This window comes from Syngnathus leptorhynchus, chromosome 2 (genome assembly GCF_054491065.1).
Source record: "Syngnathus leptorhynchus isolate UIUO chromosome 2, UIUO_Slep, whole genome shotgun sequence".
NCBI lineage: Eukaryota > Metazoa > Chordata > Actinopteri > Syngnathiformes > Syngnathidae > Syngnathus > Syngnathus leptorhynchus.
In genome coordinates this window covers 16,986,991-17,004,346 of record NC_141196.1, presented here as the reverse complement: position 1 = coordinate 17,004,346, position 17,356 = coordinate 16,986,991, and the positions used below count along the sequence as shown (strand labels likewise).

At 38.3% G+C, this 17,356-nt stretch overlaps 2 protein-coding genes across 4 annotated transcripts; both read right to left on the bottom strand.

Annotated features, from left to right (window-relative positions):
* Window positions 1-321: 321 nt before the first annotated feature.
* On the bottom strand, window positions 322-6,795 carry top6bl (TOP6B like initiator of meiotic double strand breaks). Its single transcript, XM_085905540.1, has 14 exons — window positions 6,509-6,795; window positions 6,224-6,326; window positions 4,629-4,682; window positions 4,442-4,554; window positions 4,290-4,373; window positions 4,154-4,209; window positions 3,800-3,871; window positions 3,260-3,455; window positions 3,026-3,119; window positions 1,295-1,450; window positions 1,087-1,208; window positions 843-953; window positions 669-767; window positions 322-586 (listed from the first exon to the last, which is right to left on the bottom strand). Exons 1-14 carry the CDS (start codon window positions 6,527-6,529, stop codon window positions 551-553), a joined length of 1,317 nt encoding a protein of 438 aa, XP_085761666.1. The 5' UTR covers window positions 6,530-6,795; the 3' UTR covers window positions 322-550.
* A 713-nt stretch (window positions 6,796-7,508) lies between these two features.
* Window positions 7,509-11,884, bottom strand: LOC147061073 (thiosulfate:glutathione sulfurtransferase). 3 transcript variants are annotated; one of them, XM_085906356.1, is made up of 5 exons: window positions 11,763-11,884; window positions 9,980-10,760; window positions 8,129-8,253; window positions 7,828-7,990; window positions 7,509-7,680 (listed from the first exon to the last, which is right to left on the bottom strand). In XM_085906356.1, exons 2-5 carry the CDS (start codon window positions 10,756-10,758, stop codon window positions 7,626-7,628), a joined length of 1,122 nt encoding a protein of 373 aa, XP_085762482.1. In that variant the 5' UTR covers window positions 10,759-10,760; window positions 11,763-11,884; the 3' UTR covers window positions 7,509-7,625. The 3 variants fall into 3 exon arrangements, with proteins under 3 accessions (XP_085762482.1, XP_085762480.1, XP_085762481.1); XM_085906354.1 differs by lacking the exons at window positions 9,980-10,760; window positions 11,763-11,884 and adding an exon at window positions 9,082-9,250 and having other exon boundaries at window positions 8,129-8,257; XM_085906355.1 differs by lacking the exons at window positions 9,980-10,760; window positions 11,763-11,884 and adding an exon at window positions 8,520-8,646 and having other exon boundaries at window positions 8,129-8,257.
* Between the last annotated feature and the right edge of the window lie 5,472 nt (window positions 11,885-17,356).

The window sequence follows — 17,356 nt, the reverse complement described above, 5'->3', positions numbered from 1 at the left end:
GTCTGGGCCTGTTTAATAAACACAATTGATACTTGCTGGAAGCCCTGACTTCTGGTAACAAGTGGATACATTTATTGTACCTTTTGCTATCTAATAATTATTCTTCCCATCACTATACACAGACATATTTTCAATTAATAAATCATATATCTTGTACAAATATCCAATGAAGTAGATCATCTACCCACAGCACAGATTGCCAACCATGTCAGATACACATTTGGTTTCGTTTGAAGTTGTTGAAAGCAATAACACAGCTCTGCACACACATAAGATAAGCTTACCGGTGAAAAATGAAAGCGTTCAAGTTCATGAGCCAGTCAAGAGTTTATTTGGGTCAAGGTGATCTTTTACGTGCATACACATGAATGGGTTCAATGAATGTGGACAATTCACTATTGGTTGTCAATAGTATACTGTCCACTATAGTTACATGGCTTTTTCAAAAAGCAATAGTGTGACTGTGTATAAACTGTTATTTTAACCATTGCTTCTACAGAATTCAACCATGAGCGAACGTCTTTAAAAAAACACCGGATTCAATTTCTGCTCAGGTTTCATGGGCACCTTCGAGACATTCTTCAACCTGTCAAGTAAAACAGACACGAAAATGAGCAAATAGTTCATCACGTGAAAGTCGATCCAAACTGAACAAGCCTCCCAGGTACCTGAACAGAGTAGCACCTTTTGCTGGGGACACATCTCCATGATATCACTCTCAGCAAGGCTTCGTGGAGAGAGCCCGCAAGTTCATGAGTATTGATCACCTACACACATACAGTAAGTGAATGGATCGTAGCCCTCGGGGAAATCAAAATGGCTGCGGGGCAATAAAATGTCACCTGCATGTGACTCAGGCAGGCTTTTCTGAAGTCCAAGTTGGTGCTCCAGCTCACAATACTGAGAGATGCGCTGAGAATGACCTCAGCTGCTGCAAGTAGTTTCTCTTGCTCCTTTCCACACCCCATAACACCTTTACTACTCACACTCGGACACTTGTGTGTGTGTGTGTGTGTGTGTGTGTGTGTGTGTGTGTGTGTGTGTGTGTGTGTGTGTGTGTGTGTGTGTGTGTAAGCCTTTACTTGCCTTCTTTCTGCAATCTTGAGCCTTCAGTGTGTTACTTAACTCGGTGTGCAGCACTCCTGTGACCTCCTGCCTGTTGTTGTTCAGAATGTCCTCCAAGTGGCGCTCAATCAAAGCATCAGTGACTAAAATGACAACGCATCCTCAAATTCAAGTTCTCCGCAGCAGACGAGTGACTAAAAATCCTGGGTTTTCTCCATCAATCTCTCACCCATGACATCTGAGAGCTGCGAAGCAAACGGGTCAGTGTGCAGCAGGAAGAGGAACATCAAGAGTTTCTGTTTGACGGGGAGCAGATGTAACCTTTTCTCAGGCTCCTGGCACGTTTCGTGCCCCAAAGTGTACACAATGCTGCCGTCACAAGGATCTGGAGAGGAAGATTGAAGCAGAGGCTTAGTTCACACACTTTAAGTCCACAGAACATTTGCTGATAGAACATTAGGTTTATTTTGTGGAGTGTGTTCAAATATCTTTACTGCAGTGTTTATTTACAAGAAAAAGATGAACCACGAGTGCATTCGAATCAGGCCAAGCTATCATATTTCTATCAGTGTCACTGAAATTTATGAATATTGAATGAAAACTATTCCAACTAAAAGTGGCACGGTTGTAAAATTTACTGACAATTCTGTTCAATTTCAAATTTACACAATGGACACAATGGTCCATTTTATGGGGAATGTATGTAGAGGGTGTATCACAAAAAAATTTGATTTCGTTTAAATAACCAATGAAGGCTGCAGAAAACTAATTGTTCAAATTGCAAGTCAGATTACCATTGAAATGAATAAATTTGACAAGATATACGTAACTTTTCAGTGCCGGTGAGGTGGTACAATTGGTACCTGAGCCTTTGGTAGAGACTTGCTTGGCTTAATCCAGCTCTTAATACCACAACGATCATTCGTCAACATTTGAAAAATGCAAAATACGGTGTATTGTACATGCATGCAACTGTGCCATGTATAGCTTTCAGTGAAGTTAAGAATAAGTATTGGACCTGACCGTTAATAGTCCAAAGTCATGTGACTAGGTGACATGATGGGTAATTTTACAAAATAGGCAAAATATATAGTCAAATATCTTATATCTATTGTATGAAATATCTCAAACGTCGTCATAAAAGCTCAAGTGCAAGCTTGTGGCATTTGAGCAGTTTGATTTAAGCTTGAGGCAAAAGCAAAACAAACAACTTTTTTTCATCTAACCACATTGTGTGAGTGTAACCAGATGTGAACATATGCTAAAGCCAACTTCACAAATGTATGTAGCATTTTGAGAAATAATGATTCATATAATTTCATGTGACCCAATTTTTAGCTGATACACCTCAACCAGAGGCAAGTATGCAGGATAACGAGGATAAAGTAAAACACAAGCTAAAGTCTTTCTCAAACCTGGAAGTAATTTTGTGCACCAGAACAGGCACCCTGAGCTTGTTAAAATAATTTTGAACAGATCTTTTGTTCAACAAAGGGAAAACAGGCCAATCCAAAGAGAGTCGGCTATGTTTTCTTGTGACTTTGCTCCTGCTAAATACTAAGCAGAGTGATTTAACCTAATCTGTTTTGCCTCTTTTTATTTTGCAGATTACTAACTCCCATGAGACAGAAGTAGAATTAAAACTGCCTTTCACTGTTGTCACATAGAGAGAAGTACACGTATATTCTTTCCAATGTGGAAACTATTATTCTGTTAAATTTTAATTACCGGTACATATTTGGATTTAAATGATTCCCATGTATTCTCTTAAGGCTTGAACAAGTCAATCCAAGCCAGTTTAGTGATCGCACCTACGCTTTGGCAAATACAAACACCGTTAAGCTCTGACATGATGTTCAAAAAGTCACTCGTGTTTCAAAACATCACTTTAAGATGCAGCCGTGTTCTGGAAATGACGCATCATCTGTGAGTGCTGTTCCTTGTAAAAATTGTTGTTAACCTGACAATTCTCGGCAGTCCAGATCAACTTGGAGGTTTCGGAAGAAGGCGAAGGGCAATGTCATGGGAACGTTAGTAGGGGTGTAAGCCAACACCTAACCACAAGTTAAGGAACTATGCGAGTTGTGCTGTTAGTCGGCTTGGTGACTGCAGTCGAGGTACCCTGAGCAAGGCACCGAACCCCAGTCTCAAGTGAAGAGGTACAGTCACTCATTCACTCCACAGGAAAGGATACTTCCACGTGCGTAAGAAGGGTTTTCAGGTTGGGGTAGTGCAGCACACAAGGAGAAAGCAGGGTTACGAGCTGCATGTTGAGTTCGCCGTACAGGCCGCTGTCCATGCTCTCAGGTGGGATGCTGAGTGGCAACACGCTGCCCAAGACAGGGTGGCCCCCGGGACACCACCTTCCTTTCTCTACCGGCTTGTCGGCGCTTTAAAGCCAAAGAGATGGAAGGAGACCTTTAACAAACATTGAAATAACTTTTGATCATGGGAGCATCATATTTTCAGCCTCTTGCATTGTTTAGTTAGTTAATTAGTTAGTTAGTAGTGCATTAAAAACTCAATAATAGAGCTTCATCAAGAACTCTGGCATGTTATGACAAGATTATTTCATTATTGTCAAATCATTGACATTATTACAAGATTCAAGAAAGAAGCAGAATACTATTAGTATGACATCGTACAATAATAAATCTAACATGGACTATCATGATCAGAAAGGCACAATTTGTGCTTATTCATCTTGACAAGAACTGAACCGCCAGTTACTGACAAGGAACGACAGGTGACATCCAACATCAGCGACGGTTTTATGGCAGATGTAAGTCTCCTTGTGAAGCTCGCTCTGTAAGAATAACAGCATTATGTTATCAAGTTGGTCCTAACACTTGCTGAAAGGCAAAACACATTCAGTTGGTTTCTGTCACTTGGCTTTTGCATTCATTTTGCTGAAGTTTCAAATGCAATGAAGATGGCAAGATCAAATATTGAAGAAAACAACAGAGTTGAACTTAATGAAGACATATTGTTTGACTCAACTGATTATACAAAACAATAACACATCGTTTCAGAGAATTTCTGTGACAGATTTACAGTATAGAGTAGAACAGACATAAATGGTACAAACCTAAATTCTTGTTGAATTGTCTGCTGAGGAAATTTGCATCGCAGCTGCACGCTGATCTATGAAAACAGAGTCATCATTTTCTTCGACTACTTGAATACGAGAATGTCAAAATTTGTCAAGGCAGAACCACACCTACCGTTGCATTTGCCAGACTAAATACATTTAGAAAAGCTTTCACACGGGCAGACCACTCTGGACCAAAGCATATAAAATCCTTTATCTGTGCAGCAAATAGAGTCCCAAACAGTAAAAAAGTACTTATTTGTAAACAATTAATGTTCTTTTTACCTGGAAGGTAAGAACTAGTTTCAAGAAGCCATGCACATCAGTGAAAGCGCACAGATCCCTTAGGTCAGGCTCCGGAATAGGTCCGGCGCGGGGAAACTTTATATCTGTGAGGACTAATGCAAAAAATAAAAATAAAATAATATACTGTCCCAAAGGTGACATCATATGCGTGCGTGAGTGTACATGCCATTTTGGAGTTTTTCCGGTTGGATTCTTCTCCATTTGGAACCTGCAGCTGCAACTGCACCGCATGGGGTGGGGGGTCACATTCTTTTTTTAGACTTTGTTTAGCTTTCCTCTCTCAAGAACAGATGTGAATAACTGCAGGCTATATGGTATGCATTGTTTTGTAAGTGAGGAAATTAAAAGTTAATTTGTCTTTCAAATCTTACTTGCTGGACATATTTGCTCTACAGTAGGCGAATCAACCAATCCCATTTAAAAGTAAGGTCGTACTTGTAGCTGTAGAGTATTGCAACAGCAAATTTTAATCAGAGATTTTATGTGTCCCTAAACTTATTTTGGATGCTGATTTCAAAAATATCTTTCATATTTTCCACCATGTTTTGGAGATTTTTAAGTGTAACCTATTAAAAACAATATTTGCAGTGGCTCATTCCAAGAAATTCAGTTATGTCATCAATTGCGATTCTCTCGTCTTCTCTGAACATTCCTTGACTCGCGCACTGTTTCCAGAATCATTGGCTGAAGACGGCCTTCCACTTCCTTGTTTGTCCCAGAGGTCGCTTAAACTTGGATCTTCTTCCTAACCTTTGATCCTGCATTTGCACTTTTTGACAATGCTGTCGCCTACTTCAGCAGCCCGATAAACCTTTTCTAATCTTCTGAAGATATTTGTGGGAGGGTTGCACTTCCCAAACAAGCTATTTAATCTCTATTAAAGGGTCACCTTAAGGAACATTTATGAAACAGAATCGAAAAGTTTTAATCATGCTGTGTGTTTAAAAAGGTAATCCAATGACGACGTTATAAAATGGCCGAGAGAAAAAAAATTGACGTGAAGCGGATGCTTTCAGTTAAAAAATGGAAAAATGTAATGAACTTCCACGATATTTAAACAAAGTATTTTATATTACTGAAATGTCTGGGGAAAAATATTTACGATACTAAGTCGGGTAAAATGAGCAGGTTTCAATACGTTTTGTACAAATGAATGATTTGCTGTTTTTATCCAACATTTATATGCTAGAGAAAAACGAGAGCAGGATCTAATTATGGCAAAAATTATTTGAGAAAAGTTTACTAGCAATTACAAACTAAAAAAACGTACAAAAAATATTGACTAGCGAATTTTGATGATAGGGCAGGGGTGTCAAACTCGGAGGACCATTATGACTGTCAACCCAAATAAAGGCATTAGCACCTCATATTATATACAGTAAAAGCTACAAAACAAACTGACATAACTCGTTTTCAAATCAGACAAAAACTGGTCAAATATTCAAAAAATATATATGTATTATTAAAAGTGAAGACAATTTGCAATTCTAGCAATGACACGAATTTGATGCACAATTTGTCTTCGCGGGCCACATAAAATGATGTGGTGGGCCGTGTCTGGTCCCCGGGCCTTGAGTTTGACAACAGTGTTATTAAAATAACGAACACGTACATCAAAACAGCGGACACAGTTTTTAATTTCTTAGTGAAACATAAATAATTTACTAACCTTTATTTGTACATAGCTTTATAATTATTTGTCACTTTGGCAATATGAGCTGTAGCCGAGAAAGTATCTAAAACAAGTCAATAAGAACTTACCAGTGCAGTAAGAGCGTGTAGATCCTGGTTCGGCCCAGAAAAGGATCAAAAGGGCCCCTTGACAGTGACTTTTCTTTCCCAATAGTACGACGAGCCGTAGTGCCTAAAAGGTTGACGAATACTTCTCGATTAATGCAAGTATTGTATGCTACATATTGTTATGCTAATTAACGTTGGAAAATGCATAATGTCGCAAGCATTCAAGGCAGCTCTCTACAAAAGCACTGGTAATGAAAACTTTGATGTTAAATTACGTGAGTTTGGTTTGCGAAACACATTAGTTACCTGTTTTATTTTTTCCAGCATCTTGACGTGTGAGACAGCCACAGGTGCCGAATAAGTGACCGTAATTTGAGACTGTCTTGCATTATCATTACATTATTTCCATAAAATAAAGAATCAGGATATCGCCCTGATATGACTTTATTTTCATATTTTATACCAGCACTAGACTTCCTCCGACGAGAAGTTATATATTGTATAAAATGGTATTGTAATTTTGCAACATGACAAGAACAAGGGGTTCTCAACTGTTTTTGTCCAAGGGACCCCCATTATAACTAAGAAGCAACTCGGAGACCACTGCTTTGGCGAAATATGATTTTAATGTGCACCGAAGAATGATAGACCTATACAGGCTATTTATTTGGATCTGTATGTCTATTTTGGTAATCTCAGCTGCATTTGACATAATTTGGATGGGTAAATGATTCACAAAATTAGCTGGAAAATAGATTAAGTCTAAATGATAAATACATTTTATTCTAAAAAAATGTTATTTTCCATTTCCAATTTCGCGGACCACCTGCAAGACCGCTACGGACCACTAGAAGGCCGCGGACAACCAGTTGACAGGTGTGTTAAAAAACCACAGACACACATTAAATGTCTATTCTATGTAATAAGGGAGTAAATATGAAAAAATCTTTGTTGTGCCTGTCATTTTCATGTCTGTTACGTATTCTTATTTTTACAATGTTTCTATATGGAAGTGTGATTAAAGTGTGAATGCTTGTTCGTCTCTGTGTGCCCTGCGATTGGCTGTCAACCAGTTCGGTTGACCTACTGCCCAATATCACCTGGAATAGGCTCCAGCAAGCCCGTGACCCTCGTGAGGAGAAGCAGTTCAGATAATGGATGCAGGGATATGTGTTTAACAAGGAGACCATTGCACACAACAATATAGGCTCTATGTATTGATATCTATGCCGGCGGTGAACGAATTATATATAGCATAATATATATCTATTAGTGTAATGGATTGACAATGATGGGCAAACGCAAGTGGGCAAATACCACTCTTTATTAAAAGCATGGAGTGTAAATGATAATAAAACAGGATACAACAGATAAGCACAAAAACGTGGATTTATTCTGCGTCCACGTTCTCCTTCAATAAAAGTCAGTTCCCTCCTCTCTCAGACCACTCTTTGTATCCTCCGGCGTAATTACGTGCACTGAAACACAGAAACACAAAAGCGGCGCTGACTCCGTGAGTAACAAATGCACCTGCATACAACTTTCCAAGTAACAAGAGTAAATAAAAAATGCCAATAGGCCTCAACTTCACCAGGCACTTTATGAGCACAAAATAATTGTCTTACTTCAAGTAGCCAAGTTGGTTTGCTGTGGTTGTGGCTGTCGCCCCTCGTTTTCCCATCTGACAGTGAAAGACCAACTCTGAAGAGTTCAACGACGGCTTGGTGACTCCGTATTTGGCCTTGAAGGCGTCTGGTTCCAACCCAAAGGCACCTTGTACTTCATCAACTGGGTTATTGGAGTGAAATTAAATGCAAATATTTTATGTAAGCTAGAAAGACTTGCATGACAGCATTCCAAACTAGACTAAGCAGCAGACCTGTTTTTGACTACTGTATTTACACGTAATGAAGGAGGCAGGCTGACCTGGGATATGAAGCGATCCAGGTATGCGTCCCATCTCCACTTCCTGCTGAGTACGGACATCAACAAGAAGTAGGTTTTGTCCTTTTTCCATGAGTGCTTTCAGATCATCATATGATACATCCATAGTGGCTGTAAAGCACAAAGAAATACAACACAATTACAGTCATATTGAATGCTTTCTTTTAAGCCAGACTCCAAATGATAGGACATCATTACAGAGTGCAAACTTGAGTACAGAATTTGAATTTCACACCTCATTACAAACATGGAGTCAAGTTTCGAAACATTCACATGATCGGTGTAGTCGCACAAATGACTATCATGAGTTAAATGTGGTTTGAGCAAATTTGTTATTTCAGAAGTTTGTATCAAACTGGTCAGCTCTTCGTACCAATCAGGAGCCAGGAAGTGCTCTCAGTTTAAAAAAGATTTGTCATCCCTGTTTACAGTGTATTCATTCGAAGTGTACAGGCAGCGATCCCCTGTAATTCACATTACCTGTGAAGAAAAAAGTTTAAAATATTGTAGCTGGATAGAAATATGGTTTTGTTTGCAGATAGATAAATTAATTAAATTAATTATCCTGCTGTCACTGTCGTGTATTTTGTTACATAGGCATGCCAATGTTTACGTTTAATACATTTTTGTGTGTTTGTATTGGGTTGCTGCTTGGAGAGCCTTCAAACTTCCGGGTTAAGTCTCCTGCTGCTTGAAGTTTGCTGAGTCACTGTTTGTCCTCCAAGTAATACATGAATAAACATCGTATTTCTATAAGCATGGCTTTACTTCACTCAGCTACGGTCTCGTTTTTTTTTTAATACGATGCACACGATTGTCTAAATTGAGCTTAAAATAATGAAAAGATGTTTCAAGAAAAAAACCAAAAACGTTGAACAAAAATAAACTAAAATCACAATGGACTAAGGAAATAGTTGAACTATGTATTCACTCACCTGTGCCCGCCATTCTTGTAGATACGCTCCACCGTACGCTCCTCAATGCAGTAAGTGTTTTTCGCGGCAACTGCAGGACTCGCGACATATTCGACGTCACTTCCGCTTATGACCATAACCGTACCTTTTCCGTGCTGTTCTGTGACAAATCATTGCCCTGTGTTCCCAGAGGAGGCGGGACTTATTTTATTCTCAAACAATAATGTCAACGTTTTATTGTGCTCCTGTAAATGAAAAATAAAAAAAAGTCTTAAAACGTTGGAGTACCATACAATATAATACAACACAAATGTATAGCGCATGTTACAACAGCTGCAGCTGTAACAAAGCGCTTCATATATAGAAATGGCACAACCACAAAGGCAATGAAAACCGTCAGTATAAAATTATGATTTTATTTTATAAAGCCTGATTACTTACTATATACTATATCAGGAGACTATCATAAGAATCCATCACAATTTAAGAGGCCTGATACATTATTGAAAAAAAAGTATTGACTTGTTATTAATATCAAAATAATTGTTGTCGCTCTTATTAATTCATCTACCTAAATGTTATCTCACACCAAATAATCCCAAAGCTGAGGAAAGAAAAACATTTTAGCCTCATAAAACAAAACGCAAAATATTCAGTTCTTGTCCACACAGGATTATTTTATTACCAAAGTTTCAGTCATGATCACAAAAATATTAAACTTTACTAGAAATCTACATAAGTCAATTGCCAGCAAAAACAGGTAGTTCTAGCCCTGAAATGTAAATAATTAAAAAGAAAACAACAGCTGATAATTTACTATCTATATTTACACATTACCTGATGTGGTAAACAATCCTCTCTTGGACTGTTTCCCCATATGTTTAATATTGTACTATAATTGTCCTGTCTGTTTCACAATGTTCCTTCTGTGCTGTATGAGGGATTTCCAAGTCCATCAGCTGAGTCTCTCTTTGTGCTTCTGTTCTTATAACACCTCCAGAAAACCACACCTAAGATGAGAAGCAAGAGAAGAATCCCTCCTCCGATAATACCTGCCAGCACTTCATAGTCTGATGAAGAGGGAGGGTCATATCGCATGCAGGAAAACTCTGTGGGCATGCTGTGTCCTGCTTTGTTAACTGCCTCCACGCACACCTTGGTTCCAACTTCCAAAGAGCCCACCAAGCCTTGTCGAGAAGCTTCCCCGAACTCTATAGCTTTTCCGTCTTTTCCTTCCACCACCACTCTGTATTGAGTCACCACAGAAGTCGGAGCACACCATTTGACCTCAACCTTGCCCCTGTTAGCCCCCTTATGGATTGGCATCATTTCATGTAAGCGTGGCGGGTAAGGAGGCTGGTCAACCCCACTGATGCCAGGGCAGAGGCAACCAGTCTCGGCCAACAGCTTGGCACAGGGGACCTGATTTTCCAAGCAGGGGTTAAACTTGCAGAGCTCCCGTTGTAGGAGCTTCATCCTTGTGGTGGCGAATACTTCTGGAGGACGTTCGCTGACGGAGTCACCCTCTTCATCATAATCCTCATCGTAATCTTCACCTAGACCAGTAATAAATGTGAAACGTGGACGTGTGATGGGAGGAGAAGTAGAAGCGGCATCAGCGACGAGGTGGGAGTGAAGGAGAGGCCAGGCACTCAGAAAAAGGAGAAGCACAGTTGGGTTCCAACGTAGTGATGTCATGTCTGTTGAGAGACATCATAAAGATGATAAGAATAATTTTGCAATTGCAATAATCTGTACTGACCAATTCAAACAACTGCTATTCTGTCAAATCGTTAGCCTCAGTATAAATTATAATTGCCTCTGTGATTTTTACCTTTCTGTCACAAGCAATAAAAAAAATACCAATGTGCTTGCTATTTATTTTTTCTTTATGTCCGTGTAGATTTTAAGAAATCAGAGTCATGGTAATGCGCACTGTTTTTGTATGTTGAAAATAAATAAATTGGGCAATTCTTCCGTTGGGCAAAATGTATAGACTTAGCAGCTACATTAGGTACACTTATAAGACTCATCTGATTTAGGACGAGCGTAATTATTTTTTTTGTGTCGGAGTCACATTAGACAATGCAAGTGTCCCTAAAGTTAAGTGTATCTTGAAAATGATGCGAAGAAACAAAAACATAAAATAAGAACAATGTCTCAAACACAGTAGAAACAATATAATACCAACTAACTAGAAACATTACACAGTGCATCCCATTTGAAAGCGCAAGTGTACCTAATGTAGTGTCCATTTTGAAAATGATGTTCATAATGCTTCAAAGAGAAAGAAATTAATCAGCATGGAGCATTATGCCGCAAACACAGTCGGAACCAGAAAAACAAAATCATCAGGTTTTTCTTTTGAAATTATTGTTGATAAAACAAACACCGCTGAGTTTGTAAATTGGTGTTTTACCCAAATTGGAAATGTGGAATTTTTTTAATGAGAAATATACACAAGGATTAATATTCCTGAGCTCCACAAAGGACAGCATGGGCCTACGACTGGAGTCTCACCAAATGAATGCATTGACAAGCTCAGAGGTTTCCGTGGGAACTTAACGGTAATCCAAGTGCAACAAAAACTGTTCCAGATGATTGCTTTCTTTGAATACCAATGGGGATAACTCAATCACAAAGGGTAAACCATCGCATGATTTGGCAATTTGAACAGAGAAAAGTAAATTGCTGTACTGTACCTGTTTGGTGATGATGAATATTTCAAGTGTCTTCTTAGCTGTTCCTCATGTGTGTGCTTGCTGTTTTGTGTTCTCACTGTGAGTTTCTAAAAACTTCCCTCCTCCTCCTTTACCTCCTCCTCCTCCTGGTCAACATCCCCGCTTTTCCTCCCTTTAGTGCCTCTCCCTCCCCCCGTCTCTCTGTCACATGCTGCCTCTGCTCTTTTTCTCTCCCCTTATAAACCATTCTGCCTTTCTCAATAGCGCTTCAAGCTGCGCTAAAACTTTTATTTGTCTTCAGTGGAATTAGTAATATGAACATGTGTTTTCAGGACCAGTGCTTGTGAGGTTACCATCAGCTGGCTCAGCGCTCAGCATACCAATTGGTTTGCTGCATGAATGAGACCATTACGTGTTGTGTGTGCTGTGTTTTTGCAGCTGCTGTTCATTATTTACAGCTAAAAAGCTATGTTTAAAAACTTCCGGCAAACTATGCAGGTGTTCTGGTAAATAGGGCATTAAAGTCAGCATCATGGTGTGCTTTTGAGAGTAGGGGGTAAGGAATGCATGCATGTTTATTTCTGATAGTCTCCATCCAGCTCTTGAAGTCCCCATTGTGAGTTTAGCGGAACAATGAGTGCTAAGCCCTTTGTGGGGTAAAGCTGGCAAAGATTGCAGGTTCTTTCTTCTTATTCTTGAAAAAGAGTGAAAGGCAAAAACTATTCCCTTTCTTGAGTAAATTCCTTCACTCTCATTATTGTTTTCCTTCAAATAGATGATTTTTTTACTGCTCACCGTCATGTAAAAACAAACATCTAAATGAGATCGTGTGAATGTGAACTTTCCTGCCTTAATCTAATCATGTTCATATGAAGTGAAGACTATTTGATAGCAGCAAATGAAGTAGCAATAAATTATTGAAAAGTTTAAACAACCCTTTGAAGAGTTCGGCCAAATAAGACGACAGTGCACGGACTTGTACATTCATGCTGCACATTACACATGACACCAAAAAATGTGGTGTTTAGATGTCCACACAGTTGTGTGTATGTGTGGATAATTTGGCCAGATGTACCGGATAAGAGAGAATTTGTGTCAAACCACAACGAATGAGTATGGACAGATGGAAAGCATTTTAGTTGAGGCGAAAGATACAAAATGGATCAACAAAACTATACAATAGATTTAGTATGACTGTAGTTTTGTATTTTATATTGCTTATGATTCCAAAGTGTCACATTTGAGTCACTGAAGGTGTGGGAGTGCATTTGTGAGTAAGACACATGTTCTTTATTAGTTGTAAAGCACTTAAGCTTCATCATTCTATAATTTACAGCCAAACGTAGAAGAGTCTCTTTAATACATTTGTTTATTGTACATCTCCAGGCAGTGTTGGATTTATTTCTCCTCCGGGCCTCTTGCGCCATCCTGTCCAGGTATGCGGGCACTGATAAGTTTCGCAAACATGTAACTGGATGGTACACGTTGGTGTGACTTATCTCACTTTGACTCATATCAGTCGTCTGGACAGTCTGAAGTATTTATTATTTTGAAAATTATATATACAGGTATGTCCATATATATATATATATATATATATATATATATATATATATATATATATATATATATATATATATATATATATATATATATATATATATATATATATATATACGTACACATCATTTTTAATCTATAGTTGATGGCACAATTCTTGCTGTCAGTCAGTGTCTTTTTTTCCATTAGGAAATGCACTGTCGTCAATTAGTAATCTATAAATATTCTTTGAGGAAGTGCTAAATGCCGTAAAGACACGTCAAACATGATGACAAATTCACAATACTTGAATGAGAGAACTCGTAAAAGTTGCGCAGTGACGAGATGAGGACCATGGCTGTGGCTTGTTCAATAGCTGTTTCATTTCTGAAAAATGTGGAGAGAGCATATCAGGCAAAATCTCTATATACCTTTCAAACAGTGCCAAAAAAACCCCCTGATTATTCTCTAAGATAATGTTTGAAGCAGATTTTTCACGCTTAAGTGTGCATACCTGACTTGACAAAACCTCTTTGGTCAGGTTGTGCAATAGAGACAGCCTACACAATGTAGATTCCATAGCCGATATGTTGTTTAGTCTTCAGCGATTTGCCCTTGTGATGTACCCTGTACAGATCAAATTTCATTTGATCTTAAGCAAAATTCTCAATGTCCAACCAGAGTGTTTATCATGTATATCATTTGATTACTCTGTCAGTGGACAACCCAGCCCGTTGATGTTTTGTACAAGTTTTGGTTCTATAAGGCCCCCGAGGAATAAATGAACCCAGAGTGAGTCATGCTACTACAAATACAATTCAGCTTGCCAGTGCAAAATTCCACTCCCACCACTGCAGCATGTTGCAGCATGTTGCACAGACTGTGCCATCCTAACCATTGTGTGATTGTAGCTGATGTTACACTTTCATCACAGAGTCATGGAAAACTATCCTTAACTATTTCTCAATGTGTCAACATTAAAGATATTGACCACTCCCACTGAGCAAGTTCAAACTAATAAATTCCCACTGACTGTGTTCCTCTCAGGACTTGTCTGAGAAATGTGGGGGCCTCATGATGTCCGAATTTTGTTAGACAGATATTTGTTCCGCTTCTACCCACACCTCTCTTAGGATTTTACAATCCCCATTTTAACCGAAAGCTCTGTGATTGGATAGTAACATGTCATCATGACAATATTGCATCCCCATCTAATGACTCATCAATTCATCATGTTTGAGTGATGATGAATCAAGGAAAAAATGAAAAAATCTTGGAAACTACACTGTAGGATGAAACCATTTATGAAACCATTTACAACAAGATGTGTTAAATTAATGCTACTCACGATTTAATGACGGTCAGGATCAGCTCAACGCAATGTCTCATCTAAATAATTTTAATAAAGCACAGTTAAGCCCAAAGGTCTCTGGCTGAATTTTAAATGTTTTCTAATTTGTTGAATGGGCACCCGCTGATGTTTTTATTTTATTTCATCTTGAAAATTCGTCATAGTCATAAGTCATGACGGTTTTGATTTTGCACCAAGGCATGATCCAAAACAACTCTTTTGAAACCGAGAGCTGCTTCTTGGTCTTTAATCAATGCTGTTTGATACACAGAACTGAAATCTTCTCAAAATACCATCAACTATTTTATTATGTGTTGTAACAAATAATTGATTAATCTAATAATGTATGGAGAAGCCCAGAGGACATTGATCATGTCAATGATTTGTCACAATCAATAGGAAAAATACAAATATCAACACAGTATGCAGAACTTGATTTCTATAAATCTCAGCCAAGAATGATACTTTTAAATGATCCCTTCTTCAACATTCAATCCTACTGATGAGATATTTTCGGAACAGTCCTAGAGGGTAGTGACGTGTTGGGGATTACCCAACATGCATGTCGGAACATTCTAATCAAAAATTGATTCAGCACATTTGATATTCCTGTACTGGGCAAGACTAGTTGTATTTGTCTGTGACATCCTACCACAATATACGAAATAATGAAAATAAAACAGTAATACAGTACAGTGGAATGAAGTCATGTAAAATAAAATAAAATAGGTGGTTCTGTTATATATATCATACAATTTTCCACTTTCTTACAAACAACAGTGTGCTAAGATTTGGTTCCAAGCACTAATCATATGATCAAAAATTGAGTGAACAATGGCAAAAAATAATGCTGAAAACCAAAACAAAACGGTCCAAGTGTATGAATGTCATGTGAATCACACGCTATGTCTTTGCAGTCAGCAAATGTCAACATGACTGAACACCCTCGAGAGTGTTACATTATGATCATGCTTCCAGAAGTACAGAATCGACAGCCAATACAGAAAGTGAACACAATCCGTTGAAAAAAATGTGACCAACAACAAATCTTTGGGAAAAAACAACAGCAATTTGAGCTGTCAATTAGAAATGACGAGGAAACAAATGTGTTAGGGAGAAAATACACATTTCTTTTATTTCACGGTGCATCGAAACTATTCAGGGCACTCTCAAAGGCCTGACAACACACCCTGACATTTTCTTTTATTGTCCATAAGTAGAAAAGCCACTGGGGTCATAATACCAGATAAACCATGTGTAAAGAAAAGTAGCTATAATTTATGTTTCATTGTGAATTTGTCAACATATACGCTGTGAAAACAAAACGTCAAAACCGTGTTCATTCTTACTAATATTTGCGTCGGCTAATGTTTTATGTGGAAAATACTGAAATAAAAATATAGTGTGCATTATTTTGCTATTTTAGTCCTAGTCTAAGTTCAATTTATCTGGGTTTCTGCATGTTACCAGTAAAGTTTTTTTCATCATGGGCTTGAGCAAATCTTACAGAGTTGCAGCACCACTTTGTGGTAAATTCTGGTTACTGCGCATTTTATCTCAAGTAACGCTTATACAACAACAGAAAGAAAGAAAGAATACTTGGCCCTAGATGTAAATTCCTCACTAAATGCCTTTAATGTGAACACAAGACAGTACAACATTTTTATCATTACTGTTATTGTATCCGATACAATTTTTACAGGACCTTTTAATGTTCACGTCATTGAAAACATTTAGACAAATATTCTAACTAGGGTTGTAGTCACATATTCGCCTGACTCGTACGTGCGCAATTTTTCCTTGTTTCTGTGTATCATCTATTGTCCTACCCAACAGTTAATAAACAGAAGGATAGTGGGTCATTTGATTCCAAATTGCTCTCACGTTTAGGTACGCATGTTCACAAATGTTCGCTCCACCTAACATGAGTTGTTAGCGAACAGAATAACGCGTGGGAGGAGCCAGGCATGCTTGCGATCTTTGAATCCACCGAGACACGTTCGTCCCAGTTCGTAAATCCGAAAGGAGACGAAATACCATCGCTTCCCTTGTCTCGCCCGTGGTCACCCCACTGTCATTGTTAAAGCAGATATCGATCTGAATGATACCAGTACTGATTCTTTTGCATACTTGATATTTAGAGACGGATGCATCATGCTTGTGCCTGGGTGAAGTGCTTCCTGTGTTTTTCTTTTTCTATCCTACGGAATAAATTTCCTGGTCAAGTTGTATTGTGCATTGTAATAAACTGTAGTGGGAAACAGCAATTTATTGATATATATTTTTTTCCAGCTTAAATTTTACTGGTTGGACCAGTTATTTCTTTCAAAAAGAGTTCTTAGAATTATGAGGAGACTGAAAAGTCTACCAGTAAACCTCTGTGTCTGGGTAAGAGGTCTGGGTCTGTCAGGTATAAGAGTATTGCAGCAGCTTGTTTTTTCATGGATAATTTATGACATGTTTTCAATAATTGGTGTGTTTACGTTGTTTAAATTACATTTTTGGCAAAGGAAACAAGTGACTAGCAACCCACAAACATCAAACTTAGCGCTTTAGTAAAATATCAGCAATGCATACCGTGCATGGGAAAACTGAAATATCCATTTCATAGAACGATATCGATCTATATAAGACAACATCGGTATCGAGCCTATCAACATTTGTATCGACCTGTCTGCCACTACTGCCAGGAAAGGAGGGCGTGAGTTTAGTTGTTGAATGACGT